Source organism: Vidua macroura, chromosome 24, assembly GCF_024509145.1.
Source record: "Vidua macroura isolate BioBank_ID:100142 chromosome 24, ASM2450914v1, whole genome shotgun sequence".
Lineage (NCBI taxonomy): Eukaryota > Metazoa > Chordata > Aves > Passeriformes > Viduidae > Vidua > Vidua macroura.
The window spans coordinates 2,886,989-2,911,111 of record NC_071594.1 but is presented as its reverse complement, the minus strand read 5'-3'; the positions used below and the strand labels follow the sequence as shown (position 1 = coordinate 2,911,111).

General features: G+C 56.7%; 2 protein-coding genes across 8 annotated transcripts in view; one reads left to right on the top strand and one right to left on the bottom strand.

The window, feature by feature from the left end:
- The window catches only part of LOC128818586 (potassium voltage-gated channel subfamily A member 2), a 191,853-nt gene that overhangs the window by 154,627 nt on the left and 13,103 nt on the right, over window positions 1–24,123 (top strand). The gene's annotated exons all lie outside the window — the stretch shown is intronic.
- Window positions 1,543–24,067, bottom strand: SLC6A17 (solute carrier family 6 member 17). 2 transcript variants are annotated; one of them, XM_053998025.1, is made up of 12 exons: window positions 23,713–24,067; window positions 16,186–16,582; window positions 12,491–12,648; window positions 12,149–12,275; window positions 11,326–11,507; window positions 10,100–10,210; window positions 8,868–9,109; window positions 8,378–8,570; window positions 7,839–8,031; window positions 7,429–7,588; window positions 6,780–6,942; window positions 1,543–5,933 (listed from the first exon to the last, which is right to left on the bottom strand). In XM_053998025.1, exons 2-12 carry the CDS (start codon window positions 16,469–16,471, stop codon window positions 5,565–5,567), a joined length of 2,184 nt encoding a protein of 727 aa, XP_053854000.1. In that variant the 5' UTR covers window positions 16,472–16,582; window positions 23,713–24,067; the 3' UTR covers window positions 1,543–5,564. The 2 variants fall into 2 exon arrangements, with proteins under 2 accessions (XP_053854000.1, XP_053854001.1); XM_053998026.1 differs by lacking the exon at window positions 23,713–24,067 and adding an exon at window positions 17,977–18,010.

Below are 24,123 nucleotides of genomic sequence, written 5' to 3'. Positions count from 1 at the left end.
CCTCGTGTCCGAGCCCACCTCGTGCCCGGAGCCTGGTCCAGAGTGGTTTTGAGATGGGACACCCAAAATCCACCCCCACATCCGACAGCAACATCCTGCAGGCTCTGAAACCTCTCTCCCTCGCTGTCACAGGAAGTTCAATATTTATTTATGGGTTTTTTTAAAATAGAATGTATTTGGCTTAAAAGTCCACATTTGGGCCCATTTCTGCGTCATTTTTCCAGCCCCCAAGAGCCGGAATTGCCCTTTCCAGTTTGTTTTTCTCACCTGTTTTCAGGAAGCCCCTGGCACTGGATTTTCTGGCCCCTGCAGGGCCTCCTCTCTCAGCCCCTGGGAGCACAGGATGGGCTGAGTTCGGCTGGTTCAGCGCAGCAGTGACACCACACACATGTCCCACCTTGGCATTGCCCTGAGCTGGGATCTCCAGCCCTGCTCCCCCAGAACTGGGCTGTGCTGGGGTCAGAGCTGCCCCACGTGTCCCACTGTCCTGGTCATCACTCCTGGGGGAGCTGGCTCCTGGATGTCCTCTGGGACACGGATAACCCTGTGCCACCTGCTGTCCCCTCCCTGGGCAGTGCTGCTCCTCCAGCCCTGTCAGACACTTGCTCCAGGCACAGAATTCACAGAATCACCAGGCTGGAAGAGACCTTCAAGAGCATCGAGCCCCAACACCTCAACTAACCCCTGGCACCCAGTGCCACAGCCAGGCTTGTTTTAAACACACCCAGGGGTGGTGACTGCACCACCTCTCCGGGCAGCCATTCCAGAACTTTATCACTCTTTCCATGAAAAACTTTCTCCTAATCTCCAGCCTGTATTTCCTTTGATGCAGCTTGAGGCTGTGTCCTCTGGTTCTGTCAGTGCTGCACCAACATCTCCAGATGGTGCCCAAAAGCCCCTCCCTGCTTCCCCACAGCTGCCCCTGCGTGGGGACAGGTTCAGCTCGTGGCCGTGGCAGTGTCCCCATGCCATCCCCAGGGTGGGGGTCTCCTCTGAATCCTGCTCTCCTGGTCCCTTCCCTCCTTCCTCATGCTCCCTGAAGCAGTCCTGGAGAAGCCAAACAAGCCACCAGAGATGGGAGGGAAGGGAAGAGGCAGCTCTGCTCCCCAGCTAACCTCAGCTAATTCCCAGCAGCTGGAGTCATCTGGGATTGCTGGAAAGCCCAGGTCCTTCTCCAGACTCCCAGCACTCAGGATAAGCCACCAGCAGGGCATTGTGCAGAGGAGCAGACGCTGCAGCGTACCAGTCCCTGTGCCTGGAAAGCCAAGGTGCACTGCTCAAACTGGCCCAGGAGGAAAAGAACCTCCTGAAGAACGCTCCTGAAGCACCCACAGACAGCTCGCTCTGAGCAAGGCCCTTGCAGGGGCTGATGCTGGCTGGAGGAAAGGATGAGGGGAGAAGGACGGAAGGACAATAGGACAGACAGGGAAGGACAGACCTCGACACCCGTGGGCCCTTTGCTTTATGTCTCTGCCACCCTAAACCTCCAAGAGACCCAAAAACCCACCCGAGAAAGGAAACAGAGGCACAGAAGAGACTCGGTGAGGAGAGATTTGGTAAGAAGAGACTTTTAATCAGACTCCGATACAGCTCTTACAGGGTTTCTCTCGATGGCCGAGGAGCCCGGGCGCCGCAGCCCGGCCCCGCCCGGCACACGTGGGAACTACTGCGGCTACGGGGGGACACGGGACGCGCCACTACGAGGTCTGTGCTTTACCTGTACAGGAGGGTTTCGCCAGTGTTGTGCTTGTCCCAGGGGAAGCAGCCGCATCCTGCGTGCTCCCGTGGCTGTGCCATGTCCCTCCCGGCCACCAAGGCCACCCGGCCCCGCTCCTGTCAGCGAGACCCACGCTCGGGAAGGGTGGGGGCCATTAGAAGGCAGTGGGAGCTGCTTCTGGGAGGTGCTGGGGCTGAATGTGACCTGTCAGGGTTTGGGCAGGAGCTGAGAGGTGAGGATGGGGCTGTTTTGGAGGGATTGAGGGGAAGGAGCCATGGGACACCCTGGGGACCCAGCTCCAGCCATGTCCTCTGCCTTGCACCGGGGTCAAGGTCCCTGCAGCAGAGGCCAGTGCTGGGGAACAGAGCATCCCAACTCCAGCCCTACAGGCTGGACCTGCAGCTCCACACCACAGGGTGCACCCCTCCAGCAACCTCCTTTGTGCCCTCTCCAGACCCACTGAACACCCTCCCCCCAGAGAGGGAACAGGGCTTGGACCCCTCCTGACCTACCCAGCACCTCCTCATCCCTCAGCCAGGGACACCACACTGCTCTGAGCAGCAGGATCTGGGCTGGGAACCCACCAAGGAGCTGATGTGGGGGGCCAGGGATATCGGCAGTGGTTCCCCCTCTTTGTCCCACTGCCTGAAGGAAAACTGAAAAGTGCCTGTGCTCACAACTAGCAGCTATTCCCTGTGCCTCTGTGCAGAAAAAGAGGAAAAGAAGTGATTTCTAGGGCTAAAAACCACTGGGGGCCGGCCCGATCCGCAGCCTGGGACCCCGAGAAGATGTGTGGAGGGAGAACCTGCCCCGGCGAGCGGGAGAAACCCCCACGCAGGCTCCAAAAGTGAGCGAGTACAGCCAGAAGTGAATCCTAAAGCCACCCACGCACACGGACACGCGCACACCCCACGCACGGCAGCTACGGACGAACACGCGCACGCTCCCACGGCGACAACACGGATCTCCTAAAACCTAACACACACACACTCCCCCCCAAAACCCCGTGTCTAACACCGAGCAAATGCCACGACAAAACACAAGTATTTCCACAGATAAAAGTAAAGGTGTCGTCCCTCTTCCTCCTCCTCTCTGCTGGACCCCCAGGGCAGCTGGACACCCTGGGGCTGGGGGGAGAAGGGGACGTGCACCCGCCACACACAAGAAATAAAAAGGTAAAAATATGCCCCGCTATAGAATGAGAATTGATCTGTACAGCACTGGGAATGAAAATAGGTCATGGGCCACTTTGGGATACGATTTGTCATTTAACAGCATTTACAGTGACATTTACAGAATAAATATACAATAGAAATAGAGAATCTCTAGGTTATTATTCCATCTCCTCTCTCTGTATATATTTTATATATATATATAATATAGCTTTGTTACCTTCCTATTGACTTTGCCTCTTGTTGATGCTGCAAGAAGAGAGGAAAGCGAGCTCCTCCCTGGCTGGTTTGGGAACAGGGGTGGGAGAGAGGGAGGGCCAGATCCTTCCCCCCGGGGTTCAAGGAGCATCATGCCTTGGGAGCACGTGGGGCTGAGCGTTTTGGCTACGGGAGGTGTCCTGCTCCATTAACTCCATGGGAGCTACGGTGGGAATCCGGCCCCCAGGCTCGGGGGCATCGGGGAGGTGATGCTGGGCAAGGATTTGACTCATCCTCTGTTCTGCTGGTCAGGTGAGGATAGACCCCATAAGAAATGGGAGGGAACATGTTGCCTCAGTGATGGGGAAATGCCACTGGATTTGGGCTTCTCCCTTCCAGAGATGATGCCATGGGGACATTTCTGTGTCCCTCTTGCATGGGCAGAGGAAGGAGAAAGACATGGGAGGGGATGAGGAAGGGGGAACTTCTGGAGAAGCATGCCTGATCCTGACTCACAGATCTTGGAACCATCACTGAGCTGCTTTGGTTCGTTCCACTCCTCCATCTTCCCCCCCAGAAAAACAGTTTAACGAAGGGCTTGAGCTAATTGTCCAGGAAGAGTCTCCAGGTCACCAGCCAAGTCCATGGAGAGGACTGTGAATAAAGGGTCACACCCACAAGAGATGTCACTGTGGGAAGCTGCTGGCCCCAGGGCTGCTGAAAGTCAGGGGTGTGGTGAATGGACCAGCTGCTTCCTGCCTTCACCTCCAGCCAAAAGGAGAACCAAGGTGAAAGAAAAGCAATTGACAGGAAAGCAGAGGAGAGAAGGGCCCATGAACCAGCACCCACAAACGTGGCCTTCAGAGCGGCCTGAAAGATCTTCATGCACAACCTAAGCCCAGCAGGACCCAGGGTGAGGCGCTCTCCCAGCCTTTGGAGGCAACAGAGGGGAGTGTGCTGCTTCCACGTCCCCAAGGAAAAGGGGGATGATGCCAGGTTATCCTGACAGCCTTGGCAGAAGTGCTTGGTTACAGGTAGGATTCAGGGAAATTACCCTCACACCCAGCGGGAGAGACCCAGAGCTAGAAGATCCCACCCTTTCCAAACAGCCTGGGGAGAAACAACATCAGTCAGATCTCCCAAAAACATGGATGGGAACGATAGAGGCCCCTGGACTCTCACAAGGGCTCCCCAGATCAAGAGCTAGTGGGGACCTGGCACCTGGCACTGGCTCCCAGGGGCCGCTGCCCCTCAGATGCCTGCGGTCCCCAAGAGCTGGTCACCCCCACCCAAAGGCTGCTGAGCTCCCGTGGGGTGTGACAGGAGGCAATGCCAAACCCCTGCCTCGGAGGGGACACGAGGAGAAATGAGGAGGCACATCCAGAGAGAGCCACTGCCCAGCTCACCTCGGCAGGGGGCAAGGGAGGGAAGTCAGGGGGTGGTTTCCTGAGAGCTAAACCAGGAGTGTGGTAGGACTGGATGTCCCACAGCTCCTCTGCTTGTCCCTCTGGGACATCTAAAGAGAGGAGTGAGAGGAGATGATCACCACGCCAGGGATTTTGGTTCGGCAGAGCATCCCCCACCTCAGGAGTAATTCCAGGAGAGCACTCCTGACCCCCATCACACCAACCCCATCCAGACCCCACACAGGCTCACACACGCAAACCACGGTCACTTCAGGGGTCCTCCTGCCACTCAGCACCATCACCACCAACCCATGGAGCATCCCAGCTACTCCATCCCGTGGCTGTGACATCTTCGTGCCTCCAAAGAATTCCCAGCCAGTGTCCCTGTGCTGGTGGCAACAAAGATTCCAGGGATGCCCTGTCTCACACCCCAACATCACAGCTGGCCCCGTGCTGCTCCCTGCCAACCCTGGTCAGAATTTGGGGGGTTATTTGGGTGTGTCCACAGCTATAAAACCCTACAGGAGATACAACAACAACAACGATGGTGACAACAACAGCACCTTTTTGTGCTATGAACATCGATGATTAATTGTGCTCGTTGGAATAAGGCCATGACTCCTCCCGGCTAAAGGACAACAGACAGGCAGGGAAGAGCACTGGGTGACAGGAGGAAGCACGATTGGCTTCCCACCTGCTGCCAGGTCCTTGTTCCAACCATCAGCTGCTTAGAAAAGAGAGATTCTTTGCTTCAGATTTGAGCTGCATGAGAACAACTCTTGGAAAGGTATTGCAGCGTCCCTTACTCCTTTTCCCTTCCCCGGAGGTGAGTCCAGGGGTCCTGCCTTTCCACCGAGGGTTGTCAGAGGAGTCCTGCCCCTCCTGCAATCCCTTCTTCCCGATGTCATCTTAGAAATGGCTGCTTTGCTTATGATTTTAAGAGGGGTTTCTTCTTCATCTTAGTAATTAATTCTTCTTCACCCTTAGTAATTAATTTTCCTGTTGCCTGGACAGCCAGGATCCACTCCCCAGTGCCCTCCTCTCCCGGTGGGGGTGGTCGGCAGGCAACCATCACAGTTCAGACTCGGGGGTGCTGGCCAGGAGGTACCCGCTCCCGTATCGTCCGTTGGGAGCACTGCTCATTTCCATGGGGGAGTTGCTCCCGGGGCCCAGGTAGGAGCGGTGCGTGGGCATGGGGGATGGGGTCTCGCTGGGCACTTTGCTCAGGATGAAGCGGGTCTCGTCGTTGTCTTCCAAGTTGGAGATGTCCTTCATCATCCGACCCTTCTTGTAGGTGACAGAGAGGGCGTTGGAGCCATCCGACACCAGGTGGAACTGCCGGAGGATGAAGACCAGAGGCAGAGGAAGGGATGCCAGGATGATCAGGGAGATGAGGATCGCCATGGCCCAGGTTGGGTAGAACAGGAACTTTTCGGCAGCCTGGAAGAGACAGATATTAACGTCTCGGTGTGGCAGGCACATTCTTCTCTCTCTCAGGATTTTTTCATAGAGGAGCATAGAGAGAATAAAAAGAAAATAATTCCTATTTCTGCTCCTTGTTTTCCCATGTGGAATGTGTTTGGAGAATTGTTTACCTGGGGTGGTTGCTTGGTTGGATTCTGGTGAGGATTGTTTGAGCCTGGTGGCCAATCCAATCCAATCCAATCCAATCCAATCCAATCCAATCCAACCCAACCCACCTGTGGCTGGACTCTCAGAGAGGGTCACGAGTGGTGAGTGGGTTAGATATGGTAGTTAGAAAAGTAGGTTTGTAGTTTTAGTATCTCCTTTAAATAGCATATTAATGTATTATAGTATAGTTATAATAAAGAAATCATTCAGCCTTCTGAGCTGGAGTCAGATATCAGCATTTCCTCCCACCGGGTTCACCTGCATTTGCAATATCTCGGGGCTGCTGCAGTGGTGATGCCCACCAGGTACAACATCTCCGAAACACCAGACAGCTCCTGCTGCCTCCTGCCAGACCCAGCGGCACCACATAAAGTGTGCTCAGGTCGAGGGAAAGGATCCTCACACAGGATGCTGGGCACAGCTTGGAGCTGCGGGAGCCAACCAAAATCAAACTCCAGCCCACGGGCAGAGCTGGCTGGAGACACCTGGGCAGCATGAACAAACTGCTCCCAGGGGATGAGCAGGGTGGGAATGTCACCCAGCAAGAGAGGACGGAGGAATGAGCAGAGCTGGGATGAGCAGAGTGGTCTGCAGCTCTGAGCTGCCCCTGCTGTGCTGGGGCATGGGTGGGGAAGGGGAGGGAGCTGTGCTCACCTCCTCTCTGATCCATGCGCTGTATCCCGGGGGACTGACTCCCAGCTGGATGATGCTGGCGGTCATGAGCACGGCCATGCAGATGGGAGACACGTACTTCCAGGCGTAGTAGTAGAACTGGTAGGGCCGGAAACCCAGCATTTCCGTCAGCTCCTGCATGAACCTGCCGAGGAAAGACATGGAATCGTGACATTCCCCACCTCTGAGTGAGAAACAACCTCCCAGAAGCCCCGTTGATGCTCAAGGGAGAGCCTGAAGAAGAACCCAGCTGACCATCTCAGCGTCCCTCAAGCCTGAAGAACTTGTGGAAAACTCCTCAGGACGAGACCATCTGAGTGTTATCCAGAGCTGCCTTTGCTCTGGACAACTTCTGAACAAGGAGCACTGTGGGGAACAGCCCTCCCTTGCAGAAGGACCTGGAAACCTCAGAAAAAAGGGTCATCACAAGTAACAGAACATCACAACCAACAGGAGATACCCACGAGAAGGGGCTGCAGCAGGAGGATCAAAGTGAAGCGAATTCCTGCCTCTATAACTGCCCTTGGAGCATTTGCTCCTGGAGAAAAAGCCATATGGAAAAGAGGTGGAAGGAGGCTTTTTAGTCAGGAGTTACACCAAAGTTATTCCTTTTGCTGTAGAATTTCCTTACTTCTTGGTGCCATAAATCCAGGCCACAGCGATGTTCTCCAGGATGACCACGACGGTGAGCGGCAGCGTGGCTGAGTAATCGTCAAACATGGTGACAAAGTAGTTTCCAGAACGCTGCACAAAGATCAGCCCCACTACGAAGGCGAAGATGCAGCAACCGACTGTGGGGAGCAAACGGGTCTGGTCAGCAGAGCCTCCTGAGGGACACCAAGACCTCCAGAAGGTCCATTCCCTGCATGGGCATGGTCAGCAGAGCCTCCTGAGGGACACCAAGACCTCCAAAAGTCCATTCCCTGCATGGGCATGGCCCAGTTCACCTCCCACCATGTCCACACTCTTCAGGAGTGACTCCTCAAGGCAATGGGGACCTCCCACCCCTTCCCAAGGAGGCTGCAGGAGAAGAGACCTCACCTGTGAACACTTCCTTCCGCACCTTGAAGGTGTCGATGATGGGTGTGGTGATGCCTGACATGGTCCCGATCATGCTCCCCAGGCCCAGGTTGATCAGCATCAAGAAGAACATGACGGACCAGAAGGGCGAGGCCGGGAAGTGGGTCATGGCTTCTGTGAAGGCAATGAAGGCCAGGCCAGTCCCTTGCACCGACTGTTGAGGTGGGGAGAGGACCAAAAGATGAGAAGAAACTTGTCAGGGACACAGACTTCGAGACCCTGATGTCTCAGGTCTCCCTCACCAAACCCTCCTCAAGGAAAGAAAATCCCAGTCTGGTACTGGAGATGAGCTGGTGATGACCCTGCTCAACCTGTGCTGGACAGAGCTTCTCCCACCCCTGGAGGACCCCTCTGTGCTGGGCAAAACCACAGGGACTTGGATTCTCCATCCCTGGAGGTCTCTAAAAGTTGTTTTTCCACATCCGTGTGCCCAGGATTGACACAGGGAGAGGCAATGGGGCGGGTGACCTGCTGGTCCTACCAGGAGTGCCACCGGGTACCTTGTTGAGTTCATCCTCCAACAGGCAGGCATCCAGGCCCAGCTCCTTGAAGTGCCCCTCCTTCACCGTCATGATCACCCTGTACATCTCGTTGTAGTCCTTGGCAGTGAGGTGGGAGAAGTTCACGTGGGGTGGGATGAGGTCATGGCTCAGCACATTGGTGTTCAGGTAGCCCAAGATCTTCTCAGCGTTCCTAAGGGAGAGCAGAAGCTCTCAGGTGATGCAGGGCACCTGAGACACGTTGGGTTCACACCCAAGCTGCAGATCAAGAGCCCGTCTTGGGGTTGGGTTTTAGGCTGGAGGAGCTGAATGCTCAACTCCCTCAGCTACACTGGTGCATCCCTGGAAATCCAGGTCCTGACCATCAGGAACTTGGGCCCACCAAACCCCAGGATCATCCAGCTCCAGAGCACTTTTCTGCCTCCAGACCCACCACAACTGGCAGCAGCAAAGACCTGCCCACCCCAAACAGAGAAAAAGCAAATCTTACTCCACCACGCATTTCTCGTTCATGATATTGGCCTTGAAGCCCAGCACAGCAAACACAACCAGGGTGGCCAGCACAGACGTGAAGAAGTTGATGAAGGAGACAAGGGTGGCATCGAAGTGGCAGTTGTTGTCCTGCTTGTTGTAGCTGGAGAAGGCAATGACCCCCCCAAAACCCAGGCCCAAGGCGAAGAAAACCTGTGTGGCTGCTTCGCGCCACACCTGGGGGTCCAGCATCTTGTCCAGCTTGGAGGGAAGACAGAAGAAGAAGTTAGGTGGCCCTGGTGCCCCCACAGCCCATCCCAGAGTGACATTCAAAGGGCTGAGGTGGTTTTGGAGCAGCTGTGGGCTGCTTTGGTGGGGCGGTGGCAGGAAATGATCTCTAAGGCCCCTTCCAACCCAAACCATTCCATGATTCCATGATCTGCCTGGTCAGGTCTGGCTTTACACAGCACTCACACATCCTTCTCATTGATGCAGAGGGGGAAACTGAGGCATGGAGAGGTCAGGACAAGGTTTGACCTGACCTCTGTCTGCTCCACCTGCCCCAGGGGCCTAACTGGGGCTTCCATCTCTCTCTGTACAGCTCCCCAGTCCGTGTCCCCCCAGCCCAGGGCACCACCACCTGCACAGGGATGGGTCTCCATCCTCCCCTGGCCATCTCCTGCTTCCAGGGCACCTGGAGCACTGAAATCAAACATCCTGGCTGGGGGGGGACCAGGAGTTAAAACACTCCCCAGCCACATTCCCCCTCTCCTGGGAGCCAGAGCTGCAGCCAGGAGACCTCCCAGCATCATTCATCAAGGGACCATAATTAATGTCTTCTAACAGCCTCGCCGGCTGAGCTGATTCATCTACATCTCTGCTTAATTAATTAATTAGCTGGTTAATTAATAAGTGCATACCACCAGCAGAGGTTTTTTTCTGCCAGCCAGCATCTCTCCATTAAATCTTTGTATTTATATATTCCCTTGGGCACCTCTGTGCCCCCACCCCGGCATCTGGGTAGCTGAGGATGGTGAGTTTGTGAGGCTCATGGCTGTCCTGGCCACACCCTGAATTTTGGGAGCCACTCCACATCCTGATGATCTGTCAGGATCCCCAAGTCTGGGGCTAGTACTTTGATTTTCAGAGTGGGGAGGAAAATAAGGGGAATAATAAGAGAATAAGGGAAAACAGGGCATGGCCAGCCAGGAGGGGAACCTGCTTGGAGTCTGCTGGGCTTGGAACTCTCACCTTGGGCGTGAACATGTGCATGATCCCATCCACTGCCCCGCGCAGCAGCAGCCCCCGCACCAAGAAGCAAACGAGCACCAGGTATGGGAAGAGGGAGCTGAAGTACATCACCTGGACAAGAGGGATGAACACAGCACAGCCTCAATTCCTGCCCCTGGGCCCAGCCACCCTCCCATCCAACCTATGGGCAGCTCACAGGGGGGAGAAGAGAGAATTTCCCCCCCCAGGATGGGGTTGGCTCCCCAGGGATGAACTGTGGGACCCCTCGGGGCAGGATGGTACAGGTGGCTGGACAGTGCCCAGGCAGAAAGAGAGCTGGGGGCACTGATGGACAGCAGGCTGGACATGAGCCAGCAGAGTGCCCAGGTGGCCAAGAAGGCCAATGGCTCCTGGCCTGGATCAGGAATGGTGTGGCCAGCAGGAGCAGGGCAGTGATTCTTCCCCTGTGCTGGGCACTGGTGTGGCCACACCTCGAGTGCTGTGTCCAGCCCTGGGTTCCCAGTTTAGGAAAGAAGTTGAGGTGCTGGGATGTGTCCAGAGAAGGGCAGCAAGGCTGGGGAAGGGTCTGGAACACAAGTCCTGTGAGGAGTGGCTGAGGGAGCTCAGCCTGGAGAAGAGGAGGCTCAGGGGTGACCTCATCACTCTCTACAACTCCCTGACTGGAGGGTGCAGCCAGCTGGGGTCGGGCTCTGCTCCCAGGACAAGACAAGAGGAAACAGCCTTGAGCTGCACAAAGGGAGCTTTAGGCTGGACATTAGGAAGAAGATCTTCATCACAGAATGAGCGAGTGGGCATCAGAAGGGGCTGCCCAGGGAGCTGGTGGAGTCACCACCCCAGGAGGTGTTTAATAAAAGGCTGGATGTGGTGCTCAGTGCCGTGCTCTGGCTGTCAGGGTGGTGGCTGGGTCCCAGGTTGGACTTGATGACCTCAAAGGCCTTTTCCAACCTAATTGATTCTGTGCAGTGCTGGAGCTCAGGGGGATTCTCTGTGCTGGTGTGGCTGAGGCCTGGCTGCACGTGTCAGTTGAACTAAACCTCATCCCTACACCCTCTTTTGATCTTATTCTGGATCTCTGCAGAGGTGACCCCAGCTGTGGAGTGGGTGTGAGCATCCCAGGGGACACAGCATTCCTCTGGTGCCCCAGAGCAGGGCAGGACAGTGTGTCCAGGCAGGTTCCTGCTTCCAGGACAGAGCCCAGCCAGGCTCAGGTGGCCACCAAAACACACCTTCCCTGAGGACTGGATGCCTTTGATCATGGCCAAGCCAACAAGGCTCCAGGCCACCAGCAGACACAGGGTCATCTTCCAGTTAAGGCCCCCGCTCTCAGAGATGGAGTTGGAGATGTCCAGGGTCTCCCGGTACCAGAAGTAGGTGGTGGCTGAGCTCCTCTCGCATTCGGTCTCCACAACTGCAGAACAGAGGCAGGAGAGCATGAGGGGGAGAGTCATCCACTGTCTCCTGGGTTGATCAAATGTCAAAGACCCACTGGAGACAGCCAGGGAAGGGAGACACCTCTGGAAACTGAGGGGCAGAAATTAATGGGGCTCATTCCTAGCAGGGAAAAGAACAGACAGGATGTAAAACTACTACCAGGTGAAAATGAGATGTTAAATACGGGGAGAGACATTTTCATTTGCTATAAAACTTGTCAGAGAGTCCCAGGCTGGTGCTCAGATGTTATAAAACACCATTAGCTCCATCTGTGTCTCAGTCAGGCAGTGGAGCAGCCCCTGCCTGACTCTCACTGCCTCCCTCCACAGTCCTGGGTCAGATCCTGGCCTCAAGCACTGAGGCAGCCTGAAAATCCCATCAGTGGGGACTCAGGATTCCCAAACTGGCATCAAATCCCACCAGTGGGGAGAGAGAGCACTGGAGACACCCATCCAAGCCAAGGGGAAGCTCTCCATATGGTCGGGGCAGCTGGGCCAGAGAGGAACCTCTGCCTCCCGAGGCCCCACCTCCTGCTGGGGTGCTGATGTGTCCCACAGGGTCCCACAGCCCCCCTTCCCTGGGAACTGCTCCCTCCCAGCCGAGCTTCCCGTGCCTCACCGGCCACCGAGCCGTTCTTCACGATGGGGCACTCGCTCCAGGGCAGGGGGTACTGGAAGGACTTGAAGAAGTAAAAGATGCTCCAGCCGATGATGACGTTGTAATAGAGACCAACAAAAAAACAGACCTGGGGGGAGGAAGGAGGAGGACATGGCATCAAACCACAGGGCAGTGAAATGTCCCCAGTCCCTCCGGGGCTGCTGGGATCAGGGGGTGGGTGCATTCCCAAACCAGCTGCAAAAACACCTCTTGACCTCTCGAACCTCCCCCTGGGGCTCCGCGGGGTTTGCCTCACCCCGCACACCCCGGGCTGGGGCGGGAGGCTCCCCGGGGCGCGCTCACCAGGCAGCTGGCGTAGCCGATGCCTCCCAGGCGGGGACAGATGTAATTCCAGACGCCGATGCTGCCCCGGCGGATCCGCTGCCCCACTGCCAGCTCCAGGAAGAACAGGGGCAGCCCGATGATGATGAGCAGGACCAGGTAAGGGACCAGGTAGGCACCTGGAAGGGGAGAGAAAGGTCATTCTAGATCTCCCTGCTCCAGTGCAGCCAAGGACAGATGGACATGGGCGGACAAGCAGGGCAGAGCTGGGACAGGCTCTGCCTGGTCCATCAGTTCATTTGCAAACAGCCTCAAGTTGTACCAGGAGGGCTTAGATTGGATATTAGGACAAATTTCTTCATGGGAAGGACAGTCAGGCACTGGCACAGGCTGTCCAGGGCAACAAGGGAATCCCTATCCCTGCAAAGGTTTAAAAACCGTGTAGGTGTTCCTCCTGGGGACATGGGCTAGGGGTGGCCCCGTGCTGGGTTGATGTTTGGACTCAATGACCTTAGAGGGCTTTTCCAACCTAAAGGTTTCCATGATTTTGTGATCCAGGAATGCAGATCAGAGCTTGGCCAGAGGAGAAGCTGTGGAGAGGAGCAAACATGTGTGGAAGCATTCCCTACCATTATGGATCATGTGGGATAGACCCCAAGGATTCCCTGAATCCTTGCAGACAGATCTCCATGTGTAAGGAGCCACCTCCATAAGCTGACCCCTGGGGACACGGCCACATTCCTGAGCCACCCTGTTCCCGCAGGCACAGCCAAGCCCCCTGTCCCAGCACATCCCCCTGGACATCCCACATTCCCAGCAGCAGCATCACCAGGCCACGTGCCACCCTGCACGGCCCGAGGAGTGGAAAAAACTTGGATTAAAACTCGGTTAATGTCTGTGTGATTGTAGGGGCTGGAGAGGAGTCGGCGGCTCCCGAGGCAGAACCGATGACCGTAAAGGATGCGATGACTCACGCTGCAGCGCCCGGCTGAGGAATGGCTCCAGCTCCTGCCAGGAGCTGAGGAATGGGCTCAGGAGAATGGGCCTGGCTCCTGCTGGGTAGCAGACGGACCAAAGACAACTGAAATTCCCGCCTGGATTGACAGCCCAGTGACAGCCGTCACACCTGGGCCAAGGCAGGACCTGGGGCAGGGGTTGCTGCTCCAAGCAGGGACTCTGCAAAGCACATCAGCCCCAGCATGGGTGGGGATGGTGTGTTAAAAATGGGGGTAGGGAGAGAAATTGAGGTGCAGCAGCCCAGGGTGATTGGGAGGGTAAAAGGAGAGGCAGAGAGCAGAGCTGGAGCTCAGGAAAATGCAGGAAGGATCACGAGCATCCCATGTCTGCAGCACTCTCCTGGGTGTCTCAACCTACAGATAGGTGGACATGAGACAGATTCAGATGCAAATTTGTCCAGTATTGGAGATTTCTTGCTGTAATGCCTGGAAAGGTGAGCAGCAGCTCACGCCTGTGCACACCAGGGCAGAGCTGCCAGCCCCTGCTGGCTCCCGGCACTCCGAGTCCTGGGAATTTGGCTCCAGCCCATCCTGCTACCAGCCTGCAGCCATTCTCCCCCGCAGACACCTGCTCAGGGAACAGGAGAGAAAGCAGCCGCCGCCATGGCATCCTGGAGCTGCTCAGAGCACCCAGGAAAGGTCTGTCCATCCCTCCCAAGCTCCTGCACCCACTGCTGGCAGCAGCCTCACGGCCTGGTGCGAATCCCAGCCAGGAGGGTTGCACATGGCAGGAGGAAAAGGCAGAGAATCGGTGTCTGCCCCATGGACAGGCAGATGATGCCACTTGGGTAAAAGAAAAATGCAGCAAAGCCCAGCAATCTGCTGCTCAAGCCAGTTCCCAGCTCTGTGCCTCAGTTTCCCCATCCATGGAATAGTGGCAATGGTTGGGGCAGCTTGTAAAGCCTTTTATTTTCAGTCCTGCTGCAGAAAGATGTTCTATCACAGCAAGGAGCTCCTAAAAGCAGCTGCTTGTCCCAGTCCCTGCCTGGCTCAGTGCCCCTGGATCCCAGCACAGGGTGGGTCAAACCCATTGTTCATCTCCTCTGCTGCAGCAGTGTCAGGGCTGTGCTGCCTCAGTTCCCATCCCCATTCCACATCCCATCTGGTCTTGTGTCCAAAACCACTTCTTTAATGCCCCCCACACACAGACAGCGAGTTCAGCCCCGGATTTGAGGAATACACCAGGAGGAATCCCAGCCTGGCAGTACCAGTTGCACCTCCTGCCACCCAGCACCTGCTCAGCTGAGGCCAAAGCCCCCCAAATACCCAGGGCAGCAGAGAGCTCAGCCTAAGCTGAGGATTTTTCATTGATTGCACTAATTATGGTTAATTAAGCATTGCTGTGGCATGGGGAAACTGAAGCACAGCTGGGTTAATCCTTGTAGAGAAGGATTCTGGTTCTCCAACCTCTGGTTCTAAATCTGGTTTAAAAATCTCATTTAATGGGGAAATCTGGTTCTAAAGCTCATTTAATGGGGAAAACTTCCTTGGCAATCAGAGGCCAGCTGTGTAATGAAGCCAAGCAGGGCTGTACTGACCTCTCCCAGCCCTGAATTTGGGACAAACACACCGTGAAGAGCTGCGCTCTGCCAGAGCTGAGCTGGAGCCAAAGCAGGGCACCGGGAGGTGCTGGGATGCAGGAGCCAGGCACAGCCAGCTCCATCCCGGACAGGAGGGAAGGGAATGGGGCGTGAGCAGCCCCGGGAGGGGAGTGCTGACAGCACAGGTCTGGTTGACAGAATGACTCATCCTGACGATGACATCGGAGATGTTTTAATTATTGAGAGCGCCGCAGGTTCAGCAGCTGCAGGGCTGGGGCCACGGCAAAGGATGGAACAGGGGGAACACGGAGAGCTCAGGGGATGGGGGCACTGTCCTGGCTCCCTCCAACGTGGGTGGGAAGGGACTGGTCTGGATTAATAATGAGGAACCCACTCTCTCATCAGTGTCATGAAGGGTGGTGGGGCTCAGCACAGCTGGGAAAGACCTGACCCCTCTGGGCTGCTCTTGGAAGCCCAAGGAGGAGGCCTGGAGTGGGATGAGAGAATGGGAATGGGATGGAACCACAAAATGTGGCTTCAAGAACCCAGGGGAATGGAGGGGCTCTCTCTTCCCTTTTTAGCCCTAATTTCCAAATTAGGCACTGGGGTTAGGGTTAGAGGTCAGAGAACCACACAGCCTACAGCTCTAGAGTGCTGGGGCTGGAGAAAGCACGCCAAGGGGAGCACAGCACTGTACCAACATTGCTGTGCACACATCATTGCTAACCTGGGTCATTCATGGCACTGGGGACCTCAGCCACAGCCCCAGGCTGCCACTAGGGTTAGGGATCAGAGAACCACAAAGCCTATGGCTCTAGGGGTGTTGGGGCTGGCGTTACTTGCAATATTCCCAGCAGAAATCAGGGGGAGAAGCCAGAAATCCTAGCTCCCAACCTGGGATTCACCGTGACTTTGGAGCAAGCAGGTGGACAGTCTTTAGGAAGAAGCCATCCTGGAGATTTCCACATCTCAGCACAATTTCTAGCAGCCCTTTCCCCCTTCAGAGCCCAAACAACACACTTTAGAGCCCAAATCACCCATTTTAGAGCCCAAATCACCCCTGTCCTCTCCTGGGATCCACACCCCAACAGGCAGTGAGGCAGGATTGGGTCGCACCCCCTTCTCCAAGGGCTGATCCCATCCCTGCCCCATGTCTCACCTCCTCCATTCTTCTGGCAGAGGTAGGGGAAGCGCCAGACGTTGCCCAGCCCCACGGAGTAGCCGATCTGCGCCAGGATGTACTGCAGCTTGCTGTTCCACGCCGGCCGGTTCTCCGCATCCAGCTCCTCATCTCCCTCCTTCTGCTTGTCCCACGCCTCCTCCGTCACGTTAAGGACGCTGCGTTTGTAGTCCACGGGCTCCTGGTGGGCCAGCAGGTCGGCCACCGACTCGGTGACATGCTCGCTGCTGTGCTCCCGCTGCGTCACCTTGCTGTTCTTCGGCATCGGGACGGCCCCGGGGCGCGACGGGGTGAGGGAAGAGGAGGAACGTCCCACGGGGAACAGCGCAGAGGGTGAGCTGCAGCTCGGGCCTCACCTCCTCTTCATCAGCAGGACCTGGGGGGGGAAGGGGTCAGCTGGGGTCGGTTGGGTTTGTCTGATCCCCAGGTGACCTGGTGGGACCGGCAGCACCAGGAGAGAGGGGTGTCCATCCCCCTGTGCCTTGGGACCTGCATCTGAACCTGGAGGGTCTCCTGCTCCAGGAACGACGGACCAGGAGCAACGTTCTGGTTGAGAATTATGGAGTGCCAGGATGGTTTGGGTGGGAAAGGACCTTAAAGCTCATCTAACCCCACCCCTGCCATCGGCAGGGATGTCTTCCATAGACCAGGCTGCTCCAAGCCCTGTCCAGCCTGGCCTTGGACACTTCCAGGGACCCAGGGGCAGCCACAGCTGCTCTCGTTCATGGAGAAGAGCCTCCTGTGTCCCAGAGAGAGGAATTTCCCTGGGCTCCAGGGGACAGTGGCAGGTGATGACAGGTCACATCACTGTGACACCTCTTCTCCCCTCTAACACCTCCGGCCCAGCAGCTGAACCTCACAAGGCCTGAGACCAAATCCAGCCTCTGCCCTGCCTGTGCTGCTCCTTCCCCTCCTGACCATCAGCAGAGCCCAGGCTTCACTCCACGACAGCTTGGAAGCACTCAGGGGACAGTGACAAATGCCCAGGCTATCTCTGCATCCCAGGAAGTTATCAGGAGCGACTTAAAAGCCTTGGAGCCTGATGTAAATCTCCCCAGGCAGCTTTACAACAGATAACGGCTGCAAAAACAGCAGCAGCCAAGGCAAAGCCATCAGCCCTGGCCCCTTCACTTTCCAGCCTTCAGCGTGGCTCAGGAGGAGCGATCCTGCACAGAAGCACCTCGGGAGGTGCTCAGAACCCAGCCCAGCCCTGCAGATTTCTCCCCTGCCTCAAAAATCTTGGGGACATTGTGGAAATCTGCTCCACTGGGTTGGGGATCCCCAAACTGGGAAAGCACCATGTCCTTCCTCTCCATACTGGGAGAACTGGGGTCAGATGGGCAACTGCCACCCTAGATTGGACCATGGTGCTACATCAGCTGGGGAAAAAAACCACAGAACTCCCACACCAAATCCCTCAGCTTGGAAAAGTGCCTCTCCTGAAGAGCTACGCTTCCTTCTTTCGTGTCCTCCCCATCTCTGCTCCCAGGGGACACCCGGCTGGTGGCTGGGCCATGGCAGAGCAGAGGTGCTGTGCTCAGAGACCTGACCCACCCCAGCTGGGCAGCAGCGCCACCTCCTCCCACCCTGGGGGCTTTTCCAGAGCCATTCCCAGCTCTTCTTTCCTTTTGGACATTTTTGATCCAGCTCAGCCCACAATCCCATCCCTTTTCAGGGCAGTGGGTTCAGCCCAGGCAGCAAAGCCCATCCCCATCCCAGCCCAGGAGCAAAACACCGGGAGCAGGAAACCTCCCCCTCACCCACCCTCACCTTGGTGTTTTCTCACCCCTGACGGAAGTTCCCCCTTTGCCAGGCCCTGTTCCTATACGGGAAAAAAAAAAATCTATTTTCAACTGTCGGTTGCATCCGTTGCCAGGCAACCACCTCGGCTCCACATCTTTCCTGGATCCGGCTCCTCCGGAGAAGCCGCTTGAGTTATTTTTTCAAGCCTAGGCCAGCGATGTTTAATTTCCTAACGAGGGCTCATTCACACCAGCCCTCGCTCAATCGTGGCAATTACCGGCACGTGGCTGCCCGGGGCTGCAGCGTCCTCAGCCGGGACGGGGATGGGCACAGAGCACGGCAAGGGCCCATCCAGCAGCCAGGAAAGTGCAGGATTTCCATCAGGCTTGGCTCGGGCTCTGTGTGGATTTGTGCAGACCTGGCTAAATCACCCACGGGTTGTTTGCTGCTCCCTGTCTGCTCGGCAGCTCCTCCAGAGCACCAGGAGGACTCGGGCTTGGGGCTAAAGTATCTCTTAGGATTCTCTAAAGTATCTCTTTAGGATCTCTAAAGTATCTCTTAGGGTTAGGGAGAGAGCCAAGAAGATCCAGGATGTACTGGCCAAGCCCCCAGAGTACAGTGGCCCATGGTGGGGGCACCCAAACAGCTTTCCTGGGACACCCCAAACCCTTGGAGGTGCCCAGCTCCAGGGCAGGTGGTGCTGAGCACAGACCCCACAGCATCCCTGTGGATCTCAGCCCATTCCTCTCCTCGGTTTAGGTCCCCCCCGAGTTGTTCTGAGGAGCTGAGAGGCACCAGGACACAGATCCTGGAGGAGCAGGGTCCTTCCAGCACCTACAAAGCCCCAGAAGCTCTCAGAGCCTTGGAGGACACTCCTGACAGCAACATTCCCAAAGGATTTGGGGAAGCAGCAGGGCTGCTTGGCTGCTTTCATGGAATGGGGGTGGGCTCTCTAAACATTGGCAGGAGAAGGGCAGGTACAAGAATCCCTGCCCGTGGGAGATGTGCCCAAACTAAACTAGAGGGGAAAACCATAGCAGAGATCCAGATCTTGATCCTGGGATGGCTCTGGCAGCGTCCCCATGGCTGGTTTGGGGAGTTCCTGCTGCCTCCCCATGCCTCAGCTCCGGCCCGGGCATGGTGGTGTTGCCTGGCAGAGATCCAGGCCTGAAGGAGAGAGGATCATTCCCAATTCCATGAGCACACCCAGCCTTCATCATCCCCTTCCCTGCTGGGAATGGGAGATGAGCCCAGCCAGAGCCTGCACGAAGCCACCAACGCACACAGCACAGGAGCACGGGCCAGGGAAAGCGAGGTCAGCAGGGCTCTTCCTTTTCATTTCCCAGCCTTTTGCATCAGCCCCAAGGTCTGTACCCTCAAATGAAAAAGCACAGTCCAAATCCATCTGAGAAAGGTATTTCTGCACATTCCTTTGGTAGAAAAGGGAATTTAATCAAAAAATCATCTGCCAAAAATAACAACCACCCTGTGAGAAAGACAAGGCAGATCAGCTGACAACCAGGAGCTTTCCAGGCTGGAGCGAGATAGAAAACCCTTGTCACCGACAGATGGAGATTCAGCTTGTTTACTTAGTCCCCATGACCTTAATTTTCTTAAATGTGCATTTTTTTCTCTCTCTCTTTAGAAGACAGATTAGGGTTTTCCAGAGCCCATGGCTTGCAAGAACTTCACTCACGCTGCCAGACCCGGGCTGCCTTTGCACCCACAGCTTTGCCCAGGTAAAACCAGCGCTGGTGCCACCCCGCTGGAGAGGGAACATGGCTTTTCCCACAGCAGGACCCTGGGAAGGACCAGTTTGTGCTGTGGTCAGTGCTGGTGTCTCTGAGCAGGCATTACAAGGGGAGGCACTGGGGATAACTCACCTCGTCCTGCTCCGTGTCCCTGGGTGTGTCCTTGAATGGGATTCCCACTTCCCTGGTCCCAGTGAAACCTTCATATTTAACTCCTCAGACAGCAGCCAGCATTCCCTGAGCCCTGTGCCCAGGCCAGACCCCTGGGCTGAGTCCAGGGCTCCTGCTGGCACAAAGTGGCAGTCCCCATCCATGTCCTCCTGTCCAGGTGGCACAGGGTGACCCCAAGCACCGCAGCCCTTTGGACTGGCACGGGAGCCACCACTGCAGGACCCAAGGCACGTGGGACTGGTTTGCCACGGGACAAACTGGATTTAACCCACCAGGGAAAGGGCAGGGATGGAGAAGCTCCTGCCTTGTCACACCCAGGGGGTTCAATCCCGGCTCAGAGGCTCCCATGGATCCCAAAAGCAGCCGTGGGGAAAAGCTGCTATTTGGGATGAGTGAAAACCCCCCACACCCCCAGCCCTGCCAGTAGCATCAACAAGGGAGCAGGGGAGGAGGGAGGCTCCGAGCCACGTGTCCTGTCTGAGCCCATCCTTGCTTTCTTGGGAAGGCAGCTGGGGAGCAATAAGCAGGCTGGAGACGTGTCAGCAAAGCTTTCAGCTGGGCCTGGGAGCACAGGGCAAGGCAGGGAGGAGATGGGGATTTACAGCAGAACCCAAGGAGAGCAGCCACCGGCAGCAAACGTGCTCTGGGTCCAAATGATGGGACACAGTGGAATCTCTCCTCTCCTGTGTTCAGATTCTACGTTTATCCCTCGTTTGGGTCCAGAAAGGAGAAACTGAGGCAGGAAAAGCCACAAGATGAGGTTGGGTGAATTAAAAATTAGCATTTCACCCCCTGAGGACTCTCTGCTGTCCCTCCCTACCCCACCATTACCATTTCTCCCCCTTCAGCTTCCACAGAAATCCTCCACAGCTCCTAAAGGAGAGGGGAGAGATGCTCCTGGTGAAGCATCCAGCTCCCAGGCCTGGAAAGGTCCAGCTCACCCCACCAAGGTCACAGAGCAGGGAAAGGAGGGAGGAGTGGGGACAGAGGAACCGAGGGATTTCAGGAGGTGGAAATCTACTCTCAGCTTCGGGCTGGGAGATCTGAGCATCAATTTGCAGCTCCTCATCCTCCCTGACACACACAGAACCGAGGAAATACTGCACCCAGGGCAAGGCTGCTCGGTGAGGTGGGGAGACTGGAACAGGGAGGAGAAGGGACAGATCCAAGGTCACCGGGAAGCAGAGGAGGAGGGAAGGACCACAGATCCCTCCCGTCATCCCTCTGTGCTCCACAGCCAAGAGCCAAGGGAAGGAGACCTGGATGCACATCCCACTTTGAGCCCAAGTCGTGAGAGAACCAGCTCCAGGCCCCCTCCTGCTGCTCCCTGAGGTCAGGAGAGCCTCTGGGGTGGGATGGGGATGGCCCTGGCAGAGCTGGTCCTTTGGGAAGCATCCCGCTCTTCCAAGCCACAGGAAACCAAGGGCAGGACCCTCCCAGCAGCATCCAAACTTCTCTTCAAAGCCCCAAGAAGAGATTTTTGCCCAAGGCAGAGTTTTTGCAGCTTTGACCACCCCTGCCCTGCTCCGAGGACCTTCCCACAGCCTCCACCACACAAACCTCCCTTTTCCACCAGCCAAGGCTGGGCCAAGACACCTCCATCTTAAATCTGCTGGGTTTGCTCCTCCCTGCTCGGCCTCTGGCTCCACAGGGAAAGGATTTTACCATCTGGGCTCATTAGGGCTGCTCCCATTGTGCCCTCGTTAAAATGAGCCCTGCTAATTAGCACCCAGCTCTCACCCCATGCCGAAAGGACACGGGGTGACTCAGTGCCACCAGGGCTCTCCCCTCCTCACACCCAGCCCTGGGGAGGCACAAACTGCAGATGGGGTCAGTGTGACAGGGTGACAGAGCACGGGGACACCTGCGAGAAGCATCCCAGGAGCGAGGCTGGCTGGGGCTGAAGGCAGCTCGGCCACTCGCAGCCGGCGTTTCCCCCGGAGGGGCTGGAGCCGCTCCTCGTCCTCCCCGTGCAAGCCGCGTCCCGCTTTAGCATCGTGACACAGGAGCGCTGATGAATCAGAGCTGCCCCCGCTTCTGTCTTACACCCACCCCAGAGGCTCCTCCAGCGCCCAGCTGTTATAAATAACCCCAATTCCTCTCCAGCAAAGCGCGGCTGGAGCTGCACCGGCCCCTGCTCCACCCGGGCTGGCTGCTGTGCCCGGCCCAGCCGGGGGCCTGTCCCGCCTCAGAGGGACACGGCTGTGACGTTACAGGGACTCTTGTCCCCAGTATGGCCAAGAAACCTCCGGAAGGGTTTTGCCGGTGGGTCACAAGATGGGCACGGGCGGAGGAGCAGCCCTGGCGCTCGGGTTTGTCACGAAGCGTGTGAGCCCGTGGATTCGTGGGCTTGGGGCTCCTTGCATGTCTCATTTGGTAGCATGAAAACACACACAGCTGCAATAACGTGACACCAGAGCAAAGGCAACCATCATATGATCCCTTCAGGGCTGGGTTTGATTCACCAGATGATCGTTTTCCACTTAGACCTCAGTGATCCATTGTAATTCACCCACTCCAGCCAAAGGTTACTGACTGAGCCCCAAACCAGCCAAGATTTATCCTGAAAAGCAACAAACAGGGGCATCCAAACCCCGCCGTGAGCGCTGCTTTTCCCTGCTGTAATTCATGAAGCTGCTGCTACGTTTGTAAACAAACAAGTCCAAACCCAGCCCGGGATGGGGTAAAAGCAGGGCTGCAATGATTTCGCCTGGACCTGTGCAGGTCAGCATCTGATCTGGGGTAAATCTGATCCTCATGACTCCAGCTCTGGTATAACTCCAGATTCCTGCTCTCTGCAAGCCTGAAGTAGCAGTGGAGTCATTCCAGATTTAAACTGAAGCCTTTTATTCCTACTGGTTTTAGCAGAGCCACCTCCAGTCCCTCCCAGTGGACAGCTCAGACCCAGATTTTATTTCCCTTGGAGCAGTCACACCCCCAGCCAGGTTCCTTGACCTAGTCCTGACACCTCTGGAGAAATATTCACAAGGAACTCTCCACCCTGCTGAGAATAGCTCTGCTGCCGCGCTGCTCCAGGTTTTTTTCCTACCAAGACCAGAAATAGTTACATCAGCTCCTGATGGATTCAAACCTCAGGTGCTTCAGACACAAGGCGTGATCCAGGAAGCAGGATTTCACCTTCTGGGTCCTCTACAAAGAGCTGGGAGCAGATTTCTCAGCTGGTTTGAGCCCCACATTCCTGGAGTGATGGAAATTTGGACCTGGCCAAGAGGCCAGCCCAAAAAAACACACCTTTGGGTGTATCCAACGTGCACAGAGGGGCCAAGGGCTCCCCACACCCAATCCTGGGAATTTCACAAAACCAGGACCCTTAAGCCCCATTTTCTACCTCAAACCCAACCATCCACACTCAAGGAGCAGCACAAAAATAAAAGAAGGGGCAAACCCCCCCCCCCACCACTCCAGGGACCAGGACTGAAATATTCATTGCAGCCCAATGCTTTCTCCTCTCCCAATGTTATTGTCAAGGTCAACCTGGAGGCTGCATTTCCACCCATCCTCAAACGGGATGAGCCCCCCAGCAGCAGGAGCTGGGCAGGAACCCAGTGCCACCCCCGGCGGTGACCCCCCAGCCCCTGGAGTGGCTCAAGCCCTCTGCTGTCTCTAAATGTCCCCCCAGCCCTGGATGCCACCACCCTGAGGGCCACGCCTGATGCCTCCAGGCTGGGCTGTCCCCTCCATTAACCTCACCCCGGCCCTGAGCATCTTCCCCCCCAAAAGACCCCGCTGGGGAGGGGACACCCAGGGCCGGCAGCCACCGGCGGGGTGGGGACACTCCGGCAGCGAGAGCCCGGAGCGGGGATGGGGGGAGCATCCTCACCTCGGCGCTGCTGCGGCTCCCTGGGAGGATGAAACCGACCCGATTCCAGGAGAAGCCGGCCCGGTCCCGGAGGAAACGGCGCAAATTCCCGGCAGAAATCACCCAAATTCCCCCCGCTCCGATGCGAGGGGCGAGTCCGGGCGGCGGCGGGGCCGGTCCGAGGCTGCCGGGGCTGCAGGGAGCCGGGCGAACGGGAGCAGTAGTGGCGGGGAAAGACGAGCAGCGGCCAGGAAGGGCTCCGCGGTGAAGCTCCGAGGTAGCGGTGGCTCCGCTCCGGGTCCCCCCCCCGCCCCGCCGCCGCCCGGTGGATGCGCGCTGGGCTCGCCCGGCCCCGCTCGCCTTCGCCGGAGGGAGGTAACTCCACACGGCTCCCGGGAAATAAAGAAAGAAAGGGGATAGCAAATTAAAAAA

Coding starts and splice junctions, on each gene's coding strand:
- SLC6A17 (XM_053998025.1), bottom strand. CDS start 16,471: ATGCCGAAGAACAGCAAGGTGACGCAGCGGGAGCACAGCAGCGAGCAT. Junction 12,276..12,490: donor TCGGCTACGCCAGCTGCCTG/GTGAGCGCGCCC, acceptor TCCTCCCCCCAG/GTCTGTTTTTTTGTTGGTCT. Junction 7,589..7,838: donor GCGGAAGGAAGTGTTCACAG/GTGAGGTCTCTT, acceptor TGCTCCCCACAG/TCGGTTGCTGCATCTTCGCC.